The sequence below is a fragment of the Suricata suricatta genome, chromosome 8, assembly GCF_006229205.1.
Source record: "Suricata suricatta isolate VVHF042 chromosome 8, meerkat_22Aug2017_6uvM2_HiC, whole genome shotgun sequence".
NCBI classification, from domain to species: Eukaryota; Metazoa; Chordata; class Mammalia; order Carnivora; family Herpestidae; genus Suricata; species Suricata suricatta.
Genome location: NC_043707.1, coordinates 34,412,397 through 34,439,635, shown reverse-complemented (window position 1 = coordinate 34,439,635; position 27,239 = coordinate 34,412,397). Strand labels below are relative to the sequence as shown.

General features: G+C 55.4%; 1 protein-coding gene across 4 annotated transcripts in view; it reads right to left on the bottom strand.

Moving 5' to 3' along the window:
- The window catches only part of FBXL18 (F-box and leucine rich repeat protein 18), a 40,675-nt gene that overhangs the window by 11,428 nt on the left and 2,008 nt on the right, over positions 1–27,239 (bottom strand). For 2 of the 4 annotated variants that reach the window (XM_029947236.1, XM_029947234.1), the window contains exons 2-4: positions 24,430–24,645; positions 19,326–20,860; positions 9,747–9,965 (exon numbers count right to left, since the gene is read on the bottom strand). In XM_029947236.1, coding sequence (XP_029803096.1) covers positions 9,747–9,965; positions 19,326–20,860; positions 24,430–24,645 — 1,970 coding nt within the window. Of the gene's footprint in view, positions 1–38; positions 1,872–5,061; positions 5,942–9,746; positions 9,966–19,325; positions 20,861–24,429; positions 24,646–27,239 lie in introns of those variants that run through there. The other 2 variants (XM_029947235.1, XM_029947237.1) reach the window with 2 other exon arrangements.

Below are 27,239 nucleotides of genomic sequence, written 5' to 3'. Positions count from 1 at the left end.
AGAGACACGACACAGCCAGGTGAGGTGTCTGGCCCGAGGCGCATGGGCTCAGGGGGCCGGAGGATAAGGCCTGCTCCTGCTCAGGGTCATAGTTCCTGACATTCCTGAAAAACGAGGCTGCCCCACTCTGACTTGAGACCCCTCAGGATGACAGAGGTCAGTGACAAGTAAACACACGTGGCCTGGAAAGGCCAGGGATGGGAGGTGGCGCCCAGGGCACTGGAAAGCACCTGGCTGAGTTTCAGAGCCAGCGTGTCCTCACATCAGACAACTCCAGCAACGGACAGGGGACGCGTCAGGGCACAGCCGCTTCTGCCCCCCGGCCTGCCTCCCTCGGTACCCCTGCAGAGACAGGGCACAGCGGGAGAGCCCGAGAGCAGCAGAGCACCACTCGCCCACAGGAACACTGTGACAATCCCGGCCCCCCCAGAGCCCAGCGGCCCCATCTGCAGGGCAGAAGGCCCGGCCACCACTGGTGTAACACACACCAGGGCAGGGACAGAGGCGGTGAGATGCTATGTTAGAGGAAACGCAGCTCAGACAGGAGTGATTTGGTTGAAGTCAGAGCCAGTGAGTGAAGAGGCCACATGGGAGCCCAGCTGCTGGGATCTGAGGACGCAAGGCAGGGCTGACCTCAGCAGGTGCCACACGGACCAAAGCCAGCTACTGTCACTCTGTGTGGGACACCAAGAACACTGGAGGGCTGACACAGCCCTCGCGCACCCCCTGGGGCCACAAGGCCTTGCAGGAAGCTTCCAGGAAGGGCAGAGTCAAGGAAAACCAGAAAAGCTGAGTGCCTCTGGGAAGAGCCCTCCCCAACCGGTGCGAGGCCAGGGGACAGCGGACAGCAGAGGTGTGGCTTGGTGCATGACTCGCACTTGAAGAGTCAAAGGGCAGTCCCGCCGCGGAGGGCCATGCCATGCCACGCGGCTCCTTGCCAGGCTGACCAGCGCCCAGACGCAGGGGTGGGGGTGCTGCTAACCTGGCGGGGGCAGGACGGCTCCAGGTCTCTGGAAAAGACAGCAAGTGGGACTGACAAAGGCTGGCTCTGGCCAGGGTGTCTGAGGCCGAGGGGAGGGGGGGAGACGGAGTGGGGACGAATACCCGGCCCAGTGAACCTCCGGTGTGCCCACGGTGGGGGGAAGGTGGCAGGCAGGGACGCTTCGTCTTGCCCCCTGGAGGGGCCACAAGAGCCTCTGAGCCCACAAGTGTCGCTGCCCCAAGGCACTGTCTGAGCTCTAAACCCAGACCCGACAATGGGAACACCAGAGGGACCCAAAGTGGGGGAATGTACAGAAGGCCCCCAAACCTCGAGGGGGGGACGCCACAGAGGTCAGAGAAGGGCCCAAGTGCTTAGTGTTTCAAACCTGAAAGTGCAAAGAACAGAAAATAAGAGAAAGGACACTGTCAGGACGCTGTGCCTGGTGTCAGACACATGCCACCGCCGCCATTATGTCTGTGTCCAGGATGGTCACAGACTCGCCTCCCAACTGAGGACACTGAGGCAGCCTGAAAGGCAGGGCTGGGCTCCAAACCCAGGCCCTGATGCCACCCCTACAAAGGAGACATTACCTGCATGTAGATCAGATGCGTGAACCAGTCGGAGGGTGGTGACCCCAAAGAGGGGGGCCACTTGCCCAGTGACAGGACTGCAGGTGTGATGACAGCCCTATGGCTGAGCCACAGCTGAGTCACGGAGAGGAACTGGGCAGGTGAGTGGCAGGGCAGCCCAGGCCCAAGTGCTTCCCCGGCTCTACAATTCTCTGAGCTCCAGGCAGGAAAGGAGATAAGAACAAAGAAAAGCAGCAGAAAAGTGAAGACAAATTCCAGCCTTTCGGGTTTTCCCCGTCACCCCCTGGTGGAACGTGGGCCTGGAAGACAGAAACCAGAAGCCCAGTAAGGAAGGCGCAGGTTACGTGAGGCACGGCGCCACCTGCTGGCGACCTCGCAGAAAAGCAGCTGGGCCCCTTCTCCAGCAGCAAGGCCGTAAGGGGCGCTGCTGCCCAGGGTTTGGGGTCTGGCTGGAAGGCAGCAGGTCCACCGTGCGCGGCCTGAGCCGCCAGAGCCGCCCTGCACTGGCCCAGACCCACAGCAGGGGCGACGCCACAGACAACTGCGGGCAGCAGGGGCCACTGGGAGGACACCCGCACAGAGGAGGGCCCGTGCTCTCCCATCAAACTGTGTCTCAGCCCTGCCCCCAGCAGCACTGCTGGAGGAGAAAGGCTTCCAGCAGACCTGAATGTGAACGCGGCCCTGACGAGCACAGAGAATTTTTCAGCCCTGTGAGCCTCCCTCAGAGCTTGCGGGCTCTGGGTGAAACGCCCACAGGGCTCCAGAGAGCCCACACAGCACCCAGCAAGGGCCTCTGGCAGGGTTGGGTGCCCTTCTCCCCTCTGGACACAACTTCCCATCCTTCCCATGCTGGGGTCCGGACTACACTCTTCACCTGCCTCTCAGGGCCTCAATTTCCCCATCTGTACCCTGGGACTAACGGCCTGTGTCTCACAGGACTTCCATAAGTCTCGAACAACAGAGGTGACAATACACAGCGCTGGCACAGCTGCCAGCATCGAGACAGGGCCCAAACAGAGGCCGCCAGGAGGTTTGCTGGAGGAGCAAGGGCTCCAGGCACCACAGGCTGGAGTGCGCCCTTAATGCCCGTGAGGTGGCACCCGGCACACAGTGGGCCCAGCCATGGCCCAGGCCCATGCCAGGTGCTGGATGCGGGCACAGAGGGACGGGTGCAGTTTCTGCCCCAGACGTCCACATAACCAAAGCCAACCTCGGGCCTGGTCTCAGATGCGGTGCTCCGAGAGACAGCCATGGCTGGTGCCCACTGGGGCCTTCAGTGAGCCCAGCCCTATACCCGGCTCGTGCTCTGGCTCATGCTCTGGCTCGTGCAGGGAGAGCACAGCCACTGCCCACCGGGTTTCAGCCCTCATCGAGTGCAGGGGCTGCATGGAACATAATGGTGTGTGCTACGCCCCCGAAAAAAGGGGCAGGTGGCCACAGTCCATGAGACGGGGGAGGGAGCTCCGGGCCCAACAGGGGCTGCCCTCGAGCAGGCCACCAGGTCGCGAGCAGGCCGCAGACAGGGACCCTGTGAACAGAACCTAGAGTGCGAAAGAGACGCTTAGAGCAAGGACTGGCATCTTGGTGTCAAGTCCGTTGAGCGGCCCGGAGCGCTGGGCTGCGAAGGACCGCGAGGGTCAGAAGGCAAAGCAGCTTCAGGAGCCAGTGACGCCCACATGGGGAGGGAACACTCAGACGCTGTCCCGTCACAAGCACGAGCTTCCGAACTGCGTGGTGACCTCAGACGCTCTGTTTCTGAGCAGGCGCCCACACGTACCCAGAAAGCCGGCCCCGTCTCTCCGGGAAGCTACCCTCCAGGGCTGAGCAGCAGCACCCCAGAGTGTCTTCCGAGCCACAGCTTTCGACAGCAGGAGCGGACGGGCCAGCCCCAGCTCCTCTGGCAGAACACGTCCAGCAGAGAGGTGCCAGGTCCCCAAAGCTGGAGCCCTCGGGAACGCGGTGACCTATGGCAAGTCAGGCAGGTGACACTCTTCCTGGCAGCTGAAAGGGCAAAGCCAGCCCGGCACCATCTCCATCAGGCGCCAGAGAAGAGCAGCCCTAACCTGTGCGGAGAGCAGGTGCACAGGGAGAGCACAGGGTGGCCACACGGCCTACCGTGCACCCCACTTCACAGACGGCTGCCATCCCTCCCAAAGCCCACAGTGCCTGAGCTGCACAGCCGGCACCCAACTCAGCCCCTGAAACCTGGGCACACCGACAGCACCGGCTCCACGGCACCCCAGAAGTGTGCGGTGGTGTGGAGACGCAACGGTAAGATGCCCCAGCCAACGCGGGCCCAGGGCCAGAAACCTCAGGAACCGCAAGGCAGAGTGAGAGCTAGCGATGCCAGCCAGACCAGACACTGCCATCCACACAACGGACACAAAACAGAATTTTAAAAAATCGTGTGCAGAGGTTGCACCTGGATGGCTCAGCCGGTTGAGCGTCCAACTTGGGCTCAGGTCATGATCTCACAGTTCGTGGGGTCGGGCCCCACATCGAGCTCTGTGCTGACAGCTCAGAGCCTGGAACCTGCTTTGGATTCTGTATCTCCCTCTCTCTCTGCCCCTCCCCTGCTCGCAAGCTGTCTCTCTGATAAAAGTAAACATCACAAAAATATTAAAAAATAATAATAACTGCGCGCAGATTTACTGACACAAAAATCATCCACGATGTGTTAAATTCTTAAAAATCAGAGTAAGGGCACCAGGCTGGCTCAGTCCATAGAGCCCACGACTTTCAACCTCGTAGCTGTGAGTTCAAGTCTCACACTGGGCATAGAGAATATTTAAAACTAAAATCTTTGGGGTGCCTGGGTGGCTCAGTTGGTTGAATGACTGACTTCGGCTCAGGTCATGATCTCACGGTTTGTGGGTTAGAGCCCCACATCAGACTCAGTGCTGACAGCTCAGAGCCTGGAGCCTGCTTCCGATTCTGTGTTTCCCTCTCTGCACCTCCCCCATTCATGCTGTTTCTCTCTGTCTCAATAATAAATAAACACTAAAAAAAAATTTTTTAAGTACTTTATTGCTATAAAAGGCTAATCATCATCTGAGCTTTCTGTGAGCAGTAACCACCAGTCATGATCACACAATCATGGGTCACCATGACCAATTTAATAACAATAAACATGTTTGAAATGCTGGGAGAACCACCAGGATATGACAGAGATACACAGTGAGCAAAAGCTGTTGGAGAAATGACACTAACAGACTTGCCTGATGCAAACCTCCTGTTTGTAAAAAACACAGGACCTGCGTGCAAAGTGCAGTAAGGGGCGGCACGTCTCAACACACCAAGCAGTCGAGGTGGTGACGTGTAAGGTTTGTGTATAAAAACGTCTCCCAGGGGCACCTGGGGGGCTCAGTCAATTAAGCGTCTGACTCTCTATTTCAGCTCAGGTCGTGATCTCATGGTTCATGAGTTCAAGCCCTGAGTTGGGCTCTGCGCTGACGGCCTGGAGCCTGCTTGGGACCCCTCTCCATCCTTCCCCTGCTCGCTCTTTCCCTCTCTCTCTCTTTCCCTCTCTCTCTCTCAAAAATAAACTCTTTTTTTAAGCCTTCAGAATCAAAAATACCTTCTTCTCTTATTTTTTTTTTAAGACAACCTTTGCCTCTCCAAGGACTTCCGCACAGCCAGGGAAAGTAAGGATTGCCCATCTAGAATTTCTCCTGGCGCCGGCTACAGGGACGATGCCCATCAGCCGACACGCTGGCTTCCACCGGATAAGCTGTCTTGGGTCAGCCCAAGACGGAGGTGAGTAATCTGGTGTTGAGCAACTACAGTCCACTATTTGGACTTCGGTTCCGTCCCTCACCAAAGTCCCCATCGTGAGTGGGAAGCACAGGGATCCCAGAGCCTTCCCTTGATGTTCAGCGTCCTCAGCAGCCCGGGAGGGACGGGGTCTGCGGGGCGCTGCACAGGGAGCGCCCTGGAGCCCCAGGGAGGCTGTGCAGCGTGGAGCCTGCCACCACAGTGAGGGGAGGCCCGGGAGCACAGCCTCACTCAGCTGCTCCGCCACCAACTCCAGGCCAATCCACGCTCACCACCTCCTGCTGGAGAGACAGTCAGTAGTCACTTGGCCAGAGGTTTCTGGCCAGTTGTTGGGTTAACAATGCCCCAGTGCAATCAGTGTTTACAGGAAGTCATTGGGCCTCGGCACACCCGGGACTCAGGATGACGTGTGGCGATCCCCAGGGAGGCTCCCCACGACCGTCACTCAAAGTCCACGTGGCTGTATTCTGCACACAAACCAGCCGGCTCTGATAGCGGGGTTCTCCGAAAGGGGTACGGGACAGGTGGCAGGTTTGAAAGGAAGCGCCGGGCACGCAGAGGCAGCGGACGAGGTCACGAAGCTCATGATAGCGACCTGAGGCAACGAAGGACACAGCAGAAACCAGGAGGAGAGGAGCAGCTGCTTCAGGACCCCGGATTCAGCCACTCCTTGTCTCCGTGACCAGCCCAGCCTCTGCCCACCTGACCCACTTGCCAAAGCCACAGCCGACGGGAAAGTGAGGGTCTGCAGAGCTGACCACAAGGAAGAGGGGAGGCTGCTGAAGAGCATGCCAGACGACACTCAAGGGGACAGACAGGACATGAGCTCGGAGAGCAGGAGGGCCAGCCTCACTCGGGAGACCAGGAAATTCCCGAAGTCCAGTGATACTGAGGCGCGGGGCACGGACGTAGGGCAGGAGCTCCCTCACACCCCAAGCGGGGAAGCAGGGCTTGGGAGAACCGCTTCCGAGAGCATTCTGCCTTTCTTTTTTTTTTTTTCCTTTAACATTTATTCATCTTTGAGAGACAGAGAGAGACAGGGGGAGGAGGGGCAGTGAGAGACGGAGACACAGAATCCCAAGCAGCTCTAGGCTCTGAGCTGTCAGCACAGATCCCCACACGGGGCTCGAACCCACAAACTGCAAGATCATGAGCAGAGCCGCAGTCGGACGCTTCACCGGCTGAGCCGCCCGAGCACCCTGATGTGGGCATCTTCTTGAACACAGCCGGTCCTGGCAGGGTCTCCTCTGGGAATCGGGCACCTGCACGGGAACACTCCCTGGGGCAGAGGGAGCATAGCTTGATATCCATGGGCAGAACAGAAACCTAGAACATGAGGAGTTCGGTTGAAGGATTATGACTTGCAGCGCATGGCAGGAATGAACCAACTCTCACGAGCGAGGCAGATCTCAAATCCGCGGTGGAGAAACACAGGCTGCATGGCTACGTGCAGTATTAGACATTTCTGGGCATTACGAACACACAGAAACAAAACCCCGAGCTCCTCAGGGCCACTTTGGGACATATTCCCAGGACTTGGAAAGCGACCCTACGCCAGTAGGTTCAAGAAGTCAAAGGAGCTTTGTCTCAATCAATACATGACTATCTTTTATTGCTGTGCTTTAAGATTCTTAACGTAAATTCCAAAGGGAATACAGAAAAGGCTAGACCTAAAATGACAAATGCCATGTGGTTCCACTTCGGGGGGGTCGCTGGAGGGGTCAGGCTCCGAGGAAGAGCGGGTGGTGGGGGCCAGGGACTGGGAGGCAGGCGTTAATGGAGGCAGGGCCTGTTTTCAGAAGATGGAAAGTCCAAGGATGAGGGATGGGGGATGAGTCTACATAACGATGTGGACCCGCTCAACACCACGGGCCTGGACACAAACCCAGTTAAAATGGTCATCACTTTTTCTTCTTTTCTTTTTTTTTTTTTTTTTTTGGATAGAGGGAGAGAGAGAATCTTAAGCAGGCTCCATACTCAGGGGGGAGCCCAACACAGGGCTCGATCTCACAACCCTAGGATCAGGATCAGGACCTGTACCAAAATCAAGAGTTGGACACTCAATCAAATGAGCCACTTAGGCACCTCTCAATTGGTGCTTTGGTGGGGAGAGGGCACCCGGGTGGCTCAGTCGGTTGAGCATCTGATTCTTGATTTCGGCACAGATTATGAGCTCACAGCTTCGTGCATTCGAGTCCCACATCTGGCTCTGCCCTGGCAGCATGCAGAGCCTGCCTGGGACTCTCTGCCCTCTCCCTTGTTTGTGCCGTCTCTGTCTCTCTCAAAGTAAATAAACTTAAAAAAAATTAAAATGGTCAACTGTGTCATGTGTATGTATCTTACAACAAAAAAAGAATGGAGGGCTGTGAAAAGAATGAGCAAGAGCTAGTATGAACTGAAATCCAACATACACATTACTAAGCAAAAAAGCAAAGCACACATAAGAAAGAAGTAGATAGGAGAAAATACTATGTATCTGTTCATTTGTGAAATAAAATGCAGAAAGAATAACAGAGAACTGACAAGACCCATCATCTAAGGGGGCAGGGGCGGCACCTCCCCTGGGACGGAGGCCGTGAGGAAGGAAGAGGCGTCTGCAGGAACCCCGGGCTGCAGGGCAGGATGAGAGGCATCAGGACAAACCTGTCTTTACCGTGGATGCAACTGGGTGACGTGGAAATACAAACCCGGACGTGTGAAGGACACATGCACATTGGAGCGCCCGGGGGGCTCGGGAGATGAGCATCTGACTCTTGGCTTCAGTTCAAGCCATGATCGTGCATAATGTCGAGCTCCTGAACTGACAGGGCATAGCCTGCTTGGGATTTTCTCTCCCTCCCTCCCTCCCTCCCTCTCTCTCTCTCTCTCTCTCTGCCCCTCCCCAACATGCACACGGGCATACACACTCTCTTTCCCAAAATAAATAAGTAAACATGAAAAAAAAGAATATACAAAGGTGCCTGGATGGCTCAGTTGGGTAAGTGACTGACTTCGGCTCAAGTCATGATCTCATGGTTTGTTAAGTTTGAGCCCCACATCAGGCTCTGTGCCAACAGTGCAGAGCCTGGAGTCTCCTTTAAGTTCTGGGTCTCCCTCTCTCTCTGACCCTCCCTAGCTCACACGCTCACTTGCTCTCTCTCTCTCTCTCTCTCTCTCTCTCTCTCAAAAATAAACAAACATTTACAAAAGTAAAACAAAGCAAAAAAAAAAAAAAAAACCATACACACATCAATTTCCTGCTGTGTCCATGAGGGGGCCTGGGGGCAGTGACACCCCAGCAGCAGTGAGCACACCCCACACCTGACCCTGGCTTCTAAGTCCACCCTCTAATAAAAGGAGCCAGGCTCCATGAAGCAACGGTGGATTCCAGGGCTGGGCCTGGCATGTCCCATACGACAGAGAGGAAGGAAGTACTCAGAATAGGAACGGGCATGCTGCAAGGGGGTACAGGACCCAATCTGAAAGAGCACCTCCAAGGCCAAATCTGGAATGCTCTGTGCAACCACATGAATAGTGGGAGCGTGACAAAAGCCCACGGAATGAAATCAGCATCCACGAGCCCATGCAGATACAAGTAAATACCAAGTAAGTGAATGTGGAGAAGGGACAGGCTTCTCCGCACAGCATGGCTCCCATGAACAAATATAGGAGAAATGAAGGAAAGAGACAACCGTCAGTAGCCAAACATCAAATAAAGCAACTGTGACTAGAAAGACCCATTGGTGGACGCCAGAATTTGTGGGCAGAACTCAGACCGAAAGCAGGGTATCTGTAGACTCTAAGTATCTCCCCACAAGACGCTTCTCCATGAGAAAGGGAATAATGTGACTTCACAGCCAAGGGAGCCGCAGACGCTAATGAGAAGACATGACAATGCCATGTGTCCCCAACACACCACACCGGGGACACAGCGTCACTGTAAGTAATGCAGACATTCTACCCAACACTGGCCCGTGCTCTGCACAAAGCGTCAAGGTCTCGAAAGACCAAGAGAGACCAAGGACCATCACAGACCAAAGGCGAAGGTGCTGGTGTGACAAGGGTCCTGCATCAATCCCTGGAGCAGGGAAGGTCCAGGGCAGGCACCAAGGAACCCAAGGTCTGCAGGCTGAGCGGCGATAGCACACTGTCACCCGCCACCTGGACGCCCGTACCATGGGGACACGTGCGCCCACGTCACAGGAAGCTGGCGGGCATGAGAACGCTTTGAAGAACTTGACCATGGGCAATGGGAAGGCCCAGGGCTGAGGCGCTGCTGTGCAAGAAACCTGGCCTCCGTTCCCACGCCATCTCTGTCTGCGGGCATCCTTTCCATCCAGGAAGCGGCCGCCTGCGCATGAAGCCCCTGGGGGGAGCCATGTGGCCCTGTCGCTGGCGCCCCCTACCCCGCCCCCACTCACCTTCGGAGCAGGGACTGCTGCAGGCTCTTGCAGGTGGCCAGGGACTCCCCGGTGAACATGTGGCACACGACGACGTGCAGGCAACGCGCCATGAAGGCCAGCACGGCCTCGGGCTGGAGGGTGCCACTGCGCGACACCAGGCAGAGGCGCTGCAGCGCGGAACACTGGCTCAGTGCCTGGAAGAACTGGGCGTTGGCGCTGAAGTAGGGCTGCTCTAGCCTGCAGGGAGAGAGGGTGCCGTGAGACCACACCCCGCTGTCCCCACGGCTGCCCACTCCACGGTCCCGTGGAGCATCAGGAGAGGACGCAGTCAGGGGCTGATCCCGAGGAAGGGGCGGGGGAGACCCTGGAGGCCTGACACAACCATAGAGACCCCAGCCGTTTCACTGCTCAGAGCCTGGAGACCACTATGCTGGCGGGGCCACCCGCTCGGCACCTTCCCCCCGCCCGCCGCCGCAACCCCCACCTCAAACACTAACCCGCTGGGATCCCTGCTGCGCACCAACACCGGCCCATGACACACAAAGACACACCAAGGTCAGGGGAGGGGACTGGAGGCTGGGGCAGGAGAGGCAGCTGAGCCAGGTGGGGCCTCTCCCCCCATGGAAGGGGAGGCAGCACTGGGCAGGTCCCCAGTCCTCTAGACGGGGGCTGAGGGCAAAGAGCCAATCTATAAAACCAGGACTTCAGCTGCAGACAACCATGCACGTGGGGCCCTCCTGCTCCAGAAAGACAGGCACAAAGAGGGGCACCTGGGTGGCTCGGTCGGTTGAGCACCCAACTCTTAATTCCGGCTCAGGTCACAATCTTGCTGTTTGTGAGTTCGAGTCCCATGCTGGGCTCTCGACTGAATGTGGAGCCTGTCTGTCTGGGATTCTCATTCTCTCTTTCTCTCTCTCAAAATAAATAAACTTTTTTTTTTTTAAATTGAGGGCACCTGGGTGGGTCAGTTGGTTAAACACTGGACTCTTGGTTTCAGCTCAAGTCATAATTTCATGGTTTGTGGAACTGAGCCCCAGATGGGGCTCTGTGCTCATACCAAAGAGCCTGGTCGGGATTCACCATCTCCTCCTCTCTCTGACCTTCCCCCAGTCTCAAAGATAAATAAACGTTAGGGGGGCGCCTGGGTGGCTCAGTCAGTTAAGTGTCCGACTTCACCTCGGTCATGATCTCACGGTTCATGGGTTTGAGCCCCGCGTTGGGCTCTACGCTGACAGCTTGAAGCTTGGAGCCTGCTTGGGATTCTGGATCTCTCTCTGCTCCTCCCCTGCTCACACTCCATCTCTCTCTCAAAAAATAAACATTAAAAAAATTAAAAATAAATAAATAAACATTAAAAAAGAAAGACGGGCAGGAAGAGATAGGAAGAGAGGTAAGAGCCACACAGGCCACCGGTAGGGCCTTGGCACACAGGCAGGAGGAAGGAGTGCCAGGGTCCACACAGCCTCTCCAGCCACAGGGATGAGAGTAGGAAAATGGTGTGGAGGACACCGTTCCAGAGCCTTCCAGACCCTTCTGCCTGCCCAGCTGGAAAGCCCAGAGGATGGACAGGGCAATGTGGTATAGGGACACACTGTTGGGGTGCTGAGAAGAATGGAAAGGGCAGCTCAGCACCAGCTGGGAACATGGCTGCCGAAGAAGCAGATGCCCAGATGTGGGGCAGGACGCTGGGTGCAGGCCGCAGGAACCTTCCAGAATAAGAGTCAGAGGACAAGCAGAGGCCAGAGAAGGAGGCAGGATTGCAGGGGGGAAGGGCTGGAAGGGAGCCAGCGGGAGCTGCGTCCCCGCCACACATAGGTGGCTGTCCTAACCCCTGGTGCCCGTGAACACACCCTCCTTGGCAACAGGGTCCTTGCAGGGGGGACTTTGTCAGGATGAGGTCATGCTGGATTGGGGGAGCTCTAATCCAGCGGCCGGTTCCTTACAAGAAGGCCGTGCAGAGAAGCACAGTGACACAGGGACACGCGGGGAGAGCGCCATGTGACCGCGCAGGCGGGGACAGGAGTGACACAGCCACAAGCCAAGGAATGCCAAGCACAGCCAGCAACTGCCTCTAGAAGCCGGGGGGCAGGCCTGGCACAGGTGCTCCGTCAAGAGCCCCCAGAAGGACCCAGTCCCGCTGACACCTGCACCCGTGGCCCTCAGAGCTTACAAAAATGCGCTTCCACTGTGGCTGTTTGTGAAGGAGGCCCCAGGACACTGGCACAGAAGCTGGGGGGATTCACGGAGGTGTTTACCTGGTCTGTTACACACAGCCCACAACAGGCGCGTGAGTAGAGACCAACATGTGTCTAGTCTGTGTGAGGCCTTCCCAGAGGAAATCACAAGGATTATCCCTGGAGCACAGAGCTTGGCTCCAGAAACTTCCTAATTTCCTGGCCTTCAGCAGGACTTCTGTCCACCTTAGATACACACAGTCATCACTTGATGCTTTTATTTTTTGCACTTGATGCCTTTAAAAAGCTTGCTCGGATCCTCTGTCCCCCTCTTTCTGACCCCCCTTAAATATAAATAAACATTTAAAATAGGGGCACCTGGGTGGCTCAAGCTGGTTAAGCGTCCGACTTTGGGTTAGGTCATGATCTTGCAGTGTGTGAGTTCGAGCACCATGTCGGGCTCTGTGCTGACAGCTCAGAGCCTGGAACCTGCTTCAGACTCTGTGTCTCCATCTCTCTCTGCCCCTCCCCGACTTGTGCTGTCTGTATCTCCCTCTCAAAAATAAACATTAAAAAATATTTACAATCAAATATATAAAATAATAAACAAAAATAATAAGTAAATAAGTCAGTGCATATAAGCAGAAATTCTACTAAGCTCTTGACATAACGTTGGGGGGGGGGGAAACAGTGGGTCATTCTAGGGTATGATTTCCAAAAGCCTCATATTCACTCCAGTAGCAACAGCGGAGACTCAGGACGTATGAGGGAAGAGAAGAGAGGCACCCAGTGGGTGGCAGGAGGGAGCCCTGGCGGGGCAGCCATAGGTGGCAGAGATCCGATGCAGGTGCCGCTGGGCAGAGATGCGAACACGGGCCTCGCCCCAGACCCACTGCATGGATTTCATCAGTAAAGAAAGGACAGGACTCCATGAGCCACAAGCAGGGAGCCGCGCCACTCAAAGCAGCAAAGGTGGTTGTGCGCAGTCCTACTTCACCCCAAGGAAGGACAAAGTAACAACCAAAGTCATGCAGGGCCCAGACAGCAAGCAAATGTCACCCCGGTTATGAATGTGAATTTTCTGAAAAGTTGACTTTTCTTGAAAAAAAAGTTTAAACATACTACTTCATTCTATCTTTCAAAGGCAAATTATTCTCTTTTTTAAGTACTAAAAAGTGTTTTTCTTTTTAATTTGAGAGAGAGAGACAGAGAGAGAGGAGGGAGTCCGTGTCCATGCAAGCCAGGGAGAGGGGCAGAGAGAGACAGAGAGAGACAGAGAGAGAGAGAGTCCCAAGCAGGCTCCACACGCAGCTTGGAGCCTGACTCAGGGCTCCATCCCATGACCCTGGGATCATGACCTGAGCTGAAAGCAAGAGTCAGACGCTCAACTAACTGAGCCATTCAAGCGCTCCTATTCTTTTTTTTAATGTTTATTTATTTTGGGGAGATAGAGTGCAAGCAAGGGAGGGGCAGAGACAGAGGGAGCCCGAGGATCCCAAGTGGGGTCTGAGCTGTCCACACAGAGCCCAATGCAGGGCTTGAACCCACGAACCAAGAAACCATGTCCTGAGCCGAAGCTGTTGTTCAACTGGCTGAGGCTCCCAGGCACCCTTAGGCACACCAATTCTTTTAGAAGTCCTAAGGCAAGCATCCCTTTGCAGATGGGGGGAAATGGGAGGGCCCGAGGACCCTGACTGTTGTCCCACCTGTCCCTGGGACCGCCCACAGGACAGAACAGGCCTGCGGCGTTCCGGTCACTAGATGGCACTGCGGGTCCACACGACCCACCAGAAATCCAGCAGCTTTTCGTGACAAACCAAGTAAACAGTGTGAGCTAGCTGCGTTCACACACCCTTTGAAAGAGTTTTCAGCTGGCTGGCCACTAATAGGCTCTCCCACTCTGAAGGTGTGACAGGGGTGACAGGTGTCTGGGATGGGGGCAGGCCCGTCCACTCCACCAGCTGCCTAGACAAGGTGGGGGCTGGCACGTGCAAACCTGCCCCCCCACCCCCGCTCCCTGCACAGCAGGGTGGCAGAAATGGCCTGGCGCCAGGGACTGGCAGTGCCTGTGCTTGGGTCCGAGGGTGAGGAAAACGATCTGCCATAATCACTTTTGCCTTGGGAGGCCCTCGTCCTCCCTCCCAGCAGTGCCTCAACCTTCCGATCAGGGAGGACCTGGCCTCTAAGGCCCACTCCCCGAGAGGCAGCCTGTTGTCCAGAGGTTCTGCGGGCACAGGAAGGGGACCCCGTATGGGTGCACCCGCTTGCAGAGGGCCCAGGCCTCCGGCTGGTCCTGGGACGACCTCCAGGGCCTGGCTTCAGACCAGCCCTCTCGATTCGGCCCGGGTGCTGCCTTGCTTCTGAGATCACGGCAGCCCAGGGTAATGCTGTCCCCACCCTTCCCCACCAGGCAGGGCTTACTCAGTCCTGGGGAAGAAGGGGCCCTGCTCTGTGTGGCCTGGAATCTTCCTTGTGCCGAGACACGGATGGAGCTCGAGGTGCTGTCAATGCCATGTTCCCACACCGCCCCTCCCAGGAGCGCTCCTAGCTGCACGGAGCCAATGCCCTGCCAGGAGTCCTACGGCCCTCACTGATGAGGACAGTGGCAGCAGCACGGACCATCTCAGGGACAGTGCACCAGGACTTGTGGGCACTGCCCAGGGAGGCGGCCCCAGCAGCAGCGTGCCAGCCCCTCAGGAGCGCAGAGCACCACCTTCTGTCTGCGGCTCCAGCCCACGGCAGGCGGGTGAGGGCCACCCGCTCCTGTCCCCCCAGCTCCCCTGGGCTCGGCATGCCGCAGAAGGCAGGCATCCAGAGGAACGGGGCCATCTGGCTGAGTCTTAGAAGCCAGTGCTTGTTCTGAACAGGCAGTACCCAGCTTGGATCGGACACGGTCCTCAGCAGCTGGCACGCACAGAGAGTCCATTATGAGCAGCGGTCAAGCTCCTGGGCCAACCTACAAAACCCAGCCACCCTGGGTCCCATAGGTCTCCCCGGCCACCAAATTCCCCATGCATGCACAGCCCCACTCCCAGGGAGGACCTGAGCCACAAGGATCACATTCTAGCACCAGAAGCCACTCAGGGCCACTAAATGCAACCGCGTTACCCTGTTCAATGCCCTACAGGCCCCGCCTCCCGCTGCCCACAGAGCAGCTATGTCACCCGGGCCAGCTCCTCACTCCTCCAGGCCCCACTTTCCTCATCTGCAAAAGGGGACACTAATGGCTCTACTCCTGGGGATGTTCAAAACGAAAAAGGAGTCAATTCCTATGAGTGCAGTAAGAGCACGTGGCCGCTGTCACAAGTACACCGACAGAATCCAACAGCAGTCACCCACCACCGCCCCTTCCTTTCGCTTCAGAAACACCTTGCCCCTCCATCTGCTGGCTCCTGCTCAGTCCGTGTTGCTGATTCCTTCCCCACTGCCGGATGGGGGGAGCCCAGGCCTGGCGAGCGATCTGCTCAGTTCCACAAAGCAGCTGAGGTCCGCCGCCTCTCTGACTCCGGCACACGGGTCACAGCTGTTGCCCGCAGCCTCCCTGTCTCAGCTGAGGGCAACCGCACCAGCTCAAGTGCTCAGGCCAAAAGCATCAGCATCCTTGATGCTGCCCCCCCACACACACCTGCCTCATGTATCCAATCAATCAGCAAATTCTTGGGTCTCTCCCTGAACGTGTGACACAGTGTCCCCGACAGCGGCCCTGCTCCCGCCCTGGCCTCAGTCTATTTCAGTACAGCAGTGTGACCTGCCCTTCCGCTCCCTTCCGGCCACACGGGTCCCTGGCTGCTCCTGACACACTGGATACCCCCCATCTCAAGACCCCAGCACTAACTCGGCTCTGACCAGCAAAGCCTTCTGTGCAGGTGGGAACAGTCCCCACGTGTCCCCCGTCCAGTATGACAGCCACCAGCACACGCGGCTCCTGAGCACCTGGAACATGGCTAATCCCGCCAGGGAACTGCATGCTTGATTTTATTTCATTTTTACTTACTTAAAAGGAAGTTGTCTGGAGCACCTGTCTGCCTCAGGTGGTTAAGCATCCCGACTTTGGCTTGGGTCATGATCTCACGGCTTATGAGTTTGAGCCCCGTGTCAAGGCTCTGTGCTGACAGACAGCTCAGGGTCTGGAGCCTGCTTTGGATTCTGTCCCTCTCGCTCTGCCCCTCCCCTAATTACACTCTGTCTCTTTCTCTCAAAAATAAATAAACATAAAAAATTTTTTTTAAAAAAAGAATTATCTTATCACAGGTGCTTAAGCCCTGTTCCATAGGCCTTATGGGTACAAATTCCTTTGCTCTTACCAGCCCCACTTTACAGGTGGAGGACCTGGGAGCAGGGTGAGGCTCTCCACCAGGCAGAACCAAGCTGAAGGGGGCCTGTGTCACCCGTCCAGCCGCCCAGGGAGCCAGCAGCACCTGCCGTCCCCGGGTGGCCCTGCAAGGAGCAGACTCGTAACACTGTGGACATGAGCTTCTTACTACTTTGACTTATTAAATTATGTACCATATTTTACTTAATTTCATTTTCATCAATTTCCATTTTTATCCAACACTTCCCAATGATGACCAAATGGTGTGACCACAGTACAGTCAGAAAAGGTAGAGGGCTTAATGGGTTGGCAAGAAAGAAGAAGAAAAAAAAAACAATGACAAAGAGGAGAGATCCAGAAATACCTTGACAGAATTTAGTGGAATGAAAATTTCAATGCTCACCCATGCCCAATTCTAAGAAATATTCAATTCCTCCTAATCTCAAGACTCCCAGAAGGTTAATAGGGCTGTAGACCTGGGGAGTTTTCTGTTTGTTAAATACATATTAGGACCACGTGCAGCTTTGAGTGACATGTGTGGCCCACTGACTGCACACTGATCACCACTCCTTCCTGAAAGGCCAGTGGCATGACGGCCAAGGCCCAAGAAGCAGCAAGGTGGGACAAGGCGCTGGACAGAGAAGGACCAGTAGAGAGAGGGAGCAAATTCCTGATGTTGCAGACACACGGGCAAGAAGCCAGGCATCCGAGCCTCTGACATCAGAGAGGCCCGTCCCGAGAAAACGATGGAGGAGGGGGCCCTCCTCCGCCCCTGGCAGCTGCTGCCACACCCCAACCAGACAGGAGAGGTGCCCCAGCCAGAGACATTAATCCACAGGACAGGCTCTGGGCCACAAGGCAGAGGTGGGCAGAAGGGACATCAAGGGGAGGCAAGAAGTAAAGAGCAGGAGCGCGGTCCTCACCCCTGCGGACTCCAGCCCACTTGGGCACCCTGCACCTGAGGCAGGACAAAGGGTCCCCAAGGGCCCCGCAATGGAAACAGCAATTCTGTCCCTCCAGCATCCTTAACCATTTCATGGCATCTTGCGTCACCTCCCGGCAAGGCCAAACGTGGCTGGGAAGGCCACAGCCAGAGCCTGGCATATGTGGATACACGCATTGCCCCGCGAAGTTCCCACCAAGTGAACTTGGACTCAGATCTCTAAACCAAGGGGTTCCAGAAACTCAGCACTATGGCTCTCGAACAAGGGTAACTGGAATGCACAGGACACATCATGGCCTGCAGCAGACCCCTGGAAGGCCCCATCTCCTATCCCAGGACACTGTCTGAGGGGAAAGTGCAAGTCTGCAAAGGACACAAGTCTCCATTTTGCCCAGCCTGGGGCCAAGGTCAAGCTCTGGAGTTTGACTGAGCCGGGTTAACCTCAGATCCTCCCTCAAGCTTCCACTACTTAGTCTGTGAAATGGGAACGATGCAGGGCTGTCACTAAACAGGACGGTGCCTGAGAGCCCCCGGCTCAGCACCTAGCACTCAGCAAAGACACGACATGCACACTGACCACTGTGGGGACAGTGACACACACCACCCCGCCAACCCACAGCCCCAGCCTGACAGAGAGACCAACTGACTGCTCTGAGCCCTGCCGCCACTTCCTCCCCAACCTGAAGCCCCAGTAGAGCTGACATCCACCCCGCCACACCTTCCAGCAGTTTCTGGGAAACAGTGCAACTTTTTAAGATCAGTGCAATTTTTCAAGATGAGATCTGTTGAGATTTTCAAACATGTCTCAAGTCAACAAAGTTGACAAGTTTATTTGATTTGATTTTTAAAGCTTATTTATTTATTCTGAGGAGGGGCAAGGAGAGAAGAACTTAAGTTTATTTTACTCTATTTTATTTTATTTCCAGAATGTATTTATTTATTCCGAGGCCGGGGTGCCAGGGGGTGGGGGGCAGGTTGAGAGAAGGGCAGAGAGAGAGAGAGAAAACCCCAAGCGGGCTCCACACTGTGAGCCCAATGCAGGGCTTGAACTCATGAACCTGTGAGATCATCACCTGAACCAACAGCAAGAGTCAATGCTTAACCGACTGAGTTGCGCCCCCCCGCCCCCGGCCCCGCCCGGAAGGCTCATCCTTTGAACGCTCACAAGAACCCCCTTCACTCTATGGCTCAGTTCGATGAGAGTCCACTCTGTGTCTGGACTCTGACGACAGCAGCCGGGGTGGGTCCTGCCCCTTACTCTCTCTTTTTTTTTTTTTAATTTTTTTTAAATTATTTTTGAGAGACAGAAACAGCACGAGCAGGGGAGGGTCAGAGAGAGAGGGAGACACAGAATCCGAAGCAGCTCCAGGCTCTGAGCTGTCAGCACAGAGTCCAGCGCGGGGCTTGAACCCACAGACCCTGAGATAAAGACCTGAGTTGAAGCCGGACGCTTAACCGGCTGAGCCACCCAGGCGCCCCCTGCCCCTCACTCTCAATCAGCCTGCCACCTCACTTCAGGCCACCGTCACCTTCCTAGGGCAGGCACCACCCCTCTCTCTGGCTCCTCCAGTCCAGGCAGGGACCAGGGTGGGGTGGGGGGGGGCCTTTCCCAACTGGAGATGGGACAGCCCCCTCCGCCCACTCTAGCACACTGACCTCACCTGGCTCCCCACCCCACCTCACCTGTGCTTTTGAGCACACGAAGTATTGGCAAGACCCTTGGGCCGTAGCATATGCTGCCCACTTTTCCAGAAAGCCCTGGCCTCGAGTCTCCCAGCTCCCTCTGACTCACAGCTTCGAGAAGCACACAGTCAGATGGAAAGCCCCAAGTTCGACTCCTGGCACCACCCCCCACCAGCTCCGCTACATGGGGACAACAGCCATCTCTAGGGTCATCACGGGGAACTGACCAAGACGGCACACGCGGCAGCATCTTCTAGACCAACTGCTCAATCGACGGCAGCGATGTGACTGTGCCAGCCTCCTGCCCCAGCCTCCACCCACTGCTGACCCTGTCACCACCCACATGCCCCGGCCAGGCCCCACCACCCCCGAGACCCTCAGCCACTAGGGGACAGCCCGCCTCTCGCGAATCCCGGCAGACAGGCGGCAGGGAGGCGGAGCTGCTCAGGGCCCCGCCGCCTCTAGAGCCTCCAGAGGGCCCTCACCTGAGGTCCTTCAGCCGCTTGCAGTGCTTCAGCATGTCCGAGAGAGCAGATGTGTAGACCACCTTCCCCATGAGGCCCAGGTTGGCCAGCGACAGGGACTGCAGCTGCTGGCACTGTAGGCCGATGCTGACCAGCCCAGAGCCCGTCAGGATGCCGGGCAGCTGGGCCAGCGTCAGGTGTCGCAGGAAGGTCAGCTGGCCCACAGCAGCCACCTCCGCGTCCCCAACGCTATGCGCACGGCTGCAGGGTGGGAGGGAGTTGCGGATGGCGGGCTCATTGCGTGGCATGGCAGAGGAGAAGCTGGAGCCAATGAGCTCAAGGCGCTCCAGGAAGGGCACGCTCTTCAGCAGGGACCAGAACACGGAGGAGGGTTGGGGGGCCGCCTGCCCCGCGAGGGGTGCGGGGCTTGACTGCACACCGATGCGCACCTTCTTGCCGCAGCCGCGGGGCACGGCGTGCGGGGCCGGTTCTCGGTCAGGCCGCGGTGCCGCCTCGGCCACAGCGCACACGGGTAGGGCCAGCGAGCGCAGGCGGCGCAGGCGGGCCAGCAGCTGGCAGAGGTGCCGGCCTGGGCCATCAGCGCTATGGTGGTGGGCGGCCGACAGGTTGAGGTGCTGCAGGTTGTGGCAGGACGCTACCAGTGTCTCCAGGATGCCGCTGTCGATATCGTCCTCCGCCTTGCGGAGCAGTGAGTCTGGGGACAGGCAGTGCACGCAGCCGCTGAGGTTCAGGCTCGCCAGGCTCCGGAGGTCCCTGCCGCCATTGATGACCCGCTGGATCAGGTGGCCGCCGGACAGGGCGCAGCGGCTGAAGCTGAAGTAGAAGGGGTTGTTGAACCTCATGTGCTGAAGGAGCGACGAGCCATTGAGCCAGGACTTGGGCAGCTGCAGGGCGTCCAGCGCGACCTTGCGGGCCATGGAGTCCAGGAGGTTCTTGGTGGCCCCGCTCTCCGCGAAGCTGCCAGGCACGGAGATGAGGAAGGCGTGCAGGTTCTCGGGTGTGCGGTCGCTGAGCACGGCCAGGTAGAGCCGCACCACCTCCTGGTTGACGTGGCCGGGTGCCAGGCGTGCATAGAACACGCGCAGGTGCTGGTAGTGCGGCACGTTGCTCTGGCCCACCATGAGCTGACCCGAGAGCACAGCGCCCTCCCGCGTGCGGTCCAGGATCTCGAAGTAGAGCAGCAGCTTCTCGAGGCTGGTGCAGCAGGGCACGACGCCATAGGACGGTGTGTACAGCGTCTGCTTGAGCTCCCGCACGCGGCTCAGCGTGGCCTTGCACTCGCCGCTCAGCTGGCCGGCGTCGAAGCCGGGGCTCACATCGATGGCCAGGGAGCGCAGGTGCTGCAGGGCCGACAGCATCTTGGAGAGGCGCAGGGAGGTCAGGTGGCAGCCCGACAGGTTCACCTTCACCAGGCTGCGGCAGCGGGCCACGTGCTCAATGGTGGCACCCGACAGCCAGTAGCAGCCAGCCATGTTGAGCTGCTGGATCTCACGGCCGATCTCCTTCACCACGTGCTTCACCTTGTCCTCGCTCGCCTGCAGGGTCAGGGCAAGGGAAGGACAGAGAGGGGCTGAAGGCACCAGGGAGACTCCTTCCCCCTTACCCCTCGGGTCACACCCTCACCCACAACGGTGGACAAGCCGGAACCACGAGGGGCCCTGCAGGGGCTCCCTACTCCACCAGAGGAGGGACCCTGCAGGTGATAGCCAGCCCCTGCCTCCCCGCCCCACAGGCCTACAGGAAGCCAGGGGTGGAGAGCAGGAACGTAAAATGGTGTAGGAAGTATGGAAAAGTGTGGGGGTTCCTCCCTAAGCTACACACAGACTTACCACGTGACGCAGCAATTCCACCCAAGGGAGCAGAAGACACAGGGACACAATTCACACCCAGCACACACTCGGTGGCACTGCTGCCGGTAAGCAACTGACGGAAACAACCCAAATGTCCACCAGCAGATGATGGACAGACACAATGCGGTCTGCACACCAAAGGAAGACTATCCGGTCACAGAGAGAGTGACACTCTGACACATGCCACAACACAGGTGAACCTGGAGGACGTGATGCTAGGTGCAGCAGGCCAGTCCCAGAAGATCCCATGTGGGGTGACTCCACTCATGGGAAATATCCAGAACGGGCACATTCACAAACAGAAGGCAAAGCACAAGTTACTGGGGGCTGGGGAGTCAGTGCTTAACAGATCCAGAGTTTCTGTTCAGGGTGATGGAAAAGTTCCAGAAACACCGACGACAGTCGCACACACCACAAAGGTATATGCTACTTAACAGACAGCATTGTGCACTCAAGGACTCAAGAACAGCGAGTTTCACATTTTGTGGGGTTTTTTGAAACACGCAATGGAGCCGTGGCCTGGAAACCTGACCTGGCTGTCTGTGCCTCCCGCCATAAGCATTTTCACATCACCGAATACTCCTCCAAATCGTGCCCTGGACAAAGCTCATGTCACATCTGGTCAGGGAACCTGGCAGCCAACAGCCGGCCACCCTGGCTGCGACCAGGGAGGCCTCAAGGGACCACATTGCCTTGAGCACCGTGCACTTGACGTTCGTGCATCCTGTTCACCACTCAGAGGTAACCTCGCCACACATGCACGGCTGTGCAGGGGTGGGACACACACATCTGGAATGTTCCAGACACACTGGGCCGGGGCACATGCCCCTCCCTCTACAGGAAAGAACCCTTCCCGGCAGGAAGCCTGACCTTGGCTCTGGGGACTTAGCTGGGCCTCCCCCAACCCCTGCCCCCGGCAGAGAGAAGCACAGGGCATTCTCTCAGAAAGAACCAAGCTCCAGAGTGGCCTCACTCAGGGTTCAAATGCATAGCCTCACAACACTAAGGACGCCCTTACTTGGCTGCTTTGGGTTCTGGTCGAGACCTCTACTTTTATCTTTAAGATACCTCAGCAATTGACTTTCAACAAAAGTTGCAAGGCAATCATAAAAAAGATGCAGTCTTGGGGTGCCTGGGTGGCTCAGGCGGTTAAGCGTCCGGCTTCGGCTCATGTCATGATCTCACGGTTCATAGGTTCAAGCCCCATGTCGGGCTCTGTGCTGACAGCTAGCTCAGAGCCTGGAGCCTGTCTTTGGATTCTGTGTCTCCCTCTCTCTGACCCTCCCCTACACGTGCTGTCTCCCTGTCTCTCAAAAATAAATTAAAAAAACATTTAAAAAATTAAAAAAAAAAGATGCAGTCTTGCCACTTGCAACAACATGGATGGATCTAGAGGGTTTAATGCCAAGTGAAAGAAGTCAGTCAGAGAGAGACAAACACAATATGATTTCACACATATGTGAATTTAAGAAACAAAAAAGCAGGGCTGCCTAGGTGGCTCAGTCAGTTAAGCATCCAATTCTTGGTTTGGGCTCAGGACATGATCTCGTGGTTGGTGGGTTCGAGCCCTGCGCAGAGAGTGCAGAGCCTACTTGGGATCGTCTCTCTTCCTCTCTCTCTCTGCCCGCCCTCCACAAAAATAAGTAAGCATTTTTTTTTTTGAGAGACAAAGAGAGACAGTGTGAGCAGGGGAGGGTCAGAGAGAAAGAGAGACACAGAATCAGGAGCAGATTCCAGGCTCTGAGCTGTCAGCACAGAGCCCAGTGCGGAGCTTGAACCCACAAACCGTGAGATCATGACCTGAAGCCAAAGCCGGATGCTAACCAACTGAGCCACCCAGGTGCCCCAGTAAACATATTTTTTTAATATTAAAAAACAGGGGCACCTGGGTGGCTCAGTCAGTTAAGCATCTCACTTCGGCTGAAGTCATAATCATGTGGCTTGTGGATTTAAGCTCAGAGCCTGCAGCCTGCTTCGGATTCTGAGTCTCCCTCTCTCTCTCCCCCTCACCCTTGCATTATCTCTCTCTCTCTCTCAAAATAAATAAACTTAATAATAAAACCTTTTTTAATTTAAAGAAAATAAAAGAAGCAAAAGAGCAAAGGAAAAAGAGAGCTAGGCAGACAAACCAATAAACAGACTCTTAAGTACAGAGAATGAACTGATCACTGATGGTGACCTGAGGGGAGGGGACAAGGCAATGACAGAATCAGGACAATGATTAAGGAGCGCCCTTCTCATGGTGATGTATGGAAGCGTTGAACCACTAAACTGTATACCTGAAACTAATATGACACTGTATGTTAACTGTATTGAAATTAAAAATATATATAAAATAAAAAATATTATACGGTGATTTAATGAGGTAAGGACAACCCTGTCAACAAGAGCAATTGGAACAGTGGGGAGCCACATACAAAGAAGGAGCCCTTGATCCCTACCTCACACCACACACAGAGATAAACACAACAGGGATGGTACAAGCACCATAAGAGCTAAAGCCATAAGACAACACAGCAGAAAATCTTCACAACCTCCAGTCTGACAAAGTTTTCTTCAACAGAACACAAAACATACGAACTCAAAAAAAAAAAAAAAAAACAATAAATCATCCTTCAACTTAAAATCAAACACTTATGCTCTTCAAAAGACCCCTTTTAAAAAAAACACAAAGGCAAGCCACAGACAGTGAAAGAAAGTACGACCCAGGCATCCGACAATGGATCGTGAGAACTCCTGTTAACTCCCTACACAGCTGCTTCCAGAAAGAAGACACACAGACAGCCCAGCCTGGACGGAAACAGCACTAAGGGCATCCCAGTGCCCTTCCCGACACAGGAGGTGAAAAAGCACACCGCAATCCCTGCCCTAGCCGTCAGAGAGCTGCCTGGCAGGAACCGGCACGCAGCTGCTGGGGGGCGAGATGGGACCTCCCCCGCACCACGAAAGTTCCGACACCTACCACAGACCCGGCCGCCCATGCTGGGTCTCTGCCGGAAAGTCCACCTCCCTCCCAGCACAGCGCCCACAGAGCCTGCGCCCTCCTCACGGGTGCCACGCTGGCTACACCTTCTGGTCTCTAGCCTTTATCACCTAATGTGTCTCAGAAGCTGAGCCAGTCAGGACTCTGAGTGCCCGCCTTGTCACCAGCTGCACGGTGCCCCCCTGCCAGGCTGTGCTGGTCCTCCGATGGACACGTGGGCTGTCCCCATCCCTGCCCGCGGGCCAGCACCTCCTTGAGACCCACACCTCACCTCATAATCCTTCTGCAGCAGCACGGTGTGGGTCAGGCTTTTGTCCAGGCACAGAACTGCAAGCTTCCGGCAGGTGCGCCGGACGTTCAGGACCAGGTCTGTGCTGGGCACATGGCTCAGAATGTGCAGGAGGATCTCATCCGAGAAGCCAAGAAGATGGGCGCCCACCGCCATGGTGGCTCCTGCAGGGGGCACATCGCCCTCGTTGGATGTGTCCTGTAAATAAGGGGGGGGAGGGGACAGAAAGTCACTGAATTCTCATGGGATTCTTGAGAGTGGCCTGCAGCCAAGGAGAGATGCCAAGAGAAGCCATCACCATAGTCTGTGGGAAAGAAGGTGCTTTTACCAAAAATCTTACCTGCAGAGCAAGAAGCATGATATTTTCCAAACCCTTTTATTTTTTTATTTTTTTAACGTTTTATTAATTTTTGAGAAGAGAGAGAGACAGCATGAGCAGGGGAGGGTCAAAGAGAGAGGGAAACACAGAATCTGAAGACAGGCTCCAGGCTCTGAGCTGTCAGCACATAGCCTGACGCGGGGCTTGAACCCATGAACCATGAGATCATGACTTGAGCCAAAGACGGACGCTCAACTGACTGAGCCACCCAGGCGCTCCATCTGAAGCCCCCTTCTAGATCTGCACACCAGGATCTCTCTTCAAAACAGAGTCAAAGTGAAATTGCAATTTCTTTCCCAAATGTAAGAGATTTTTCCCACTAAAGGTCTATCAAGTCTGGATGTTCCAGACTCCACTTCAGACCATAGGCCACGGTTCTCCATTTGTGACAGCTGCCTTTCTCCAGCTTCCCCAGCTAAGAGGGACGCCTAGGGGGCTCAACCAGTTAAACGTCTCTTGATTTTGGCTCAGGTCACAATCTCACAGTTCGTGGGTTCAAGCCTCACATAAGGTTCCATGCTGACAGTGCAAAGCCTGCTTGGGATTTTCTCTCCCTCTCTCTCTGCCCCTTCTCTGTGCACGCTCTCGCTCACTCACTCTCTCTCTCTAATAAATAAGCTTTAAAAAGCCTGGAGCCTGCTTCACATTCTGTGTCTCCCTCTCTCTCTGCCTCTGCCTCTCTCTTTCTCTTTCTCTCTCTTCCTCTCCCTCCCAAAAATAAGTAAAAACACTTAAAAATACTTTAAAAAATAAAAGGGATAAAAAGAGTTTTATGCACTTTTCAGAACATTTCATAAAAAACAATTTTAAGCAAAAACAAAATAAAACAAAGCAAAAAAACCAAGACCTTAGGTAGAATTAAGTACTGAAACTTCAGTACCCGCCCAAAAATCATCCCCTCCCAGATGTTTACCAGTCGGGCACCCAAAGAAATCACAGGACTCACAGATCAACTGAAGAGATATCTGAAATAATCTAAATAAGTAAAGGGGAGAGAGAGATGAAATAAGAATGGCCACGTGTTAACAACTGTTAACCCTGGGCAATGGGACGGCGCCTGGTGGGCTCAGTCAGTACAGCATGATCTTGGAGTTGTGGGTTCAAGCCCCACACTGGGTGTAAAGCTTACTTTAAAAAGAATAATAATAAACAGGGGCGCCTGAGTAGCTCAGGTGGTTAGGTGTCTGACTTTGGCTCATTTCATGATCCTGCAATTCATGAGTTCGAGCCCTGTATTCGACTCCTTGGTGGCTGGTACTTGGATTTCTCTCTCTCTGCTCCTCCCCCGCTTAAGCGCTCTTGCACTCTTGCTCTCTCTCTTTCTCTCTTTCTCAGATAAATAAATACACTTTTAAAAAAAATAATAAAAGGGGCGCCTGGGTGGCTCAGTCGGTTAAGCGTCCAGCTTCGGCTCAGGTCATGATCTCACGATTCGTGGGTTCGAGCCCCACGTCGGGCTCTGTGCTGACAGCTCAGAGCCTGGAACCCGCTCCTGATTCTGTGTCTCCCTCTCTCTCTCTCTCTGTCCCTTCCCTGCTCACGCTGTCACTCTCTGTCTCTCAAAAAAAAAAAAAAAAACATTAAAAAAGTTAAAAAATAATAATAAATTTTTTTTAATAACCGGCCGATGGGTACAACAGAAAGGCTCATCATAGTACTCTTTCATGCTGGAAAATGTTAAAATGCAGCATATTTTATATTATAAAGCCTTTGTTAAGTCACAAGGCCAATCTGAAGAGGTACACAATTATATGAGCTCCCACAAATTTTCTGTCCCACTTCTTAGGTCTCTGCTTCTCTGGTTGGCAATTTCTGGAATGTCCCCTGCCTCCTGCCTCTGAGCCTTTCCGCAAGCTGGCTCGCTCCACTAGAGCCGCCGCCACACAGGAGAACGGCTCCTGTCAGACCTCTGGCTCAAAGGCTCCATCGCAGTGAAGCCTGCCCAGCATCCAGCACTCGCGCTTTGCCCGTGCCCTCTGCACCAGGTGCCCTCCTCCCCTCACCCCAGCCTCATCAGATGAACGGCATTGATGTGCCCATTTGCTTATCTCACTAGGCCAGTAATGGCTTCTGAACGGAGATCGTTTTTTAATTTCCAAGAGAAAAAAAAGCACTGAACCGGAGGAGTCATAGACCACGGCTTCAGAATCATTTGAAGCATTACAAAAAATGCAGAGCACTACTCGGAGAAACTCCGGAAGTAATTCGGAGTCTCAGCATGTTAAAGCCAGAAGTGAGGGGCGCCTGGTGGCTCGGTGGGCTAGGCATCCCACTCGTGATCTGGGCTCCGGTCATGATCTCACAGCTGTGAGAGCAAGCCCCACGGCAGGCTCTGTGCTGACAGCACATAGGGTCCTCTCTTCCTCTGCTCCCCCTCCTCTATTCACCTGTGCTCGCTTGCTCTCTCTCTCAC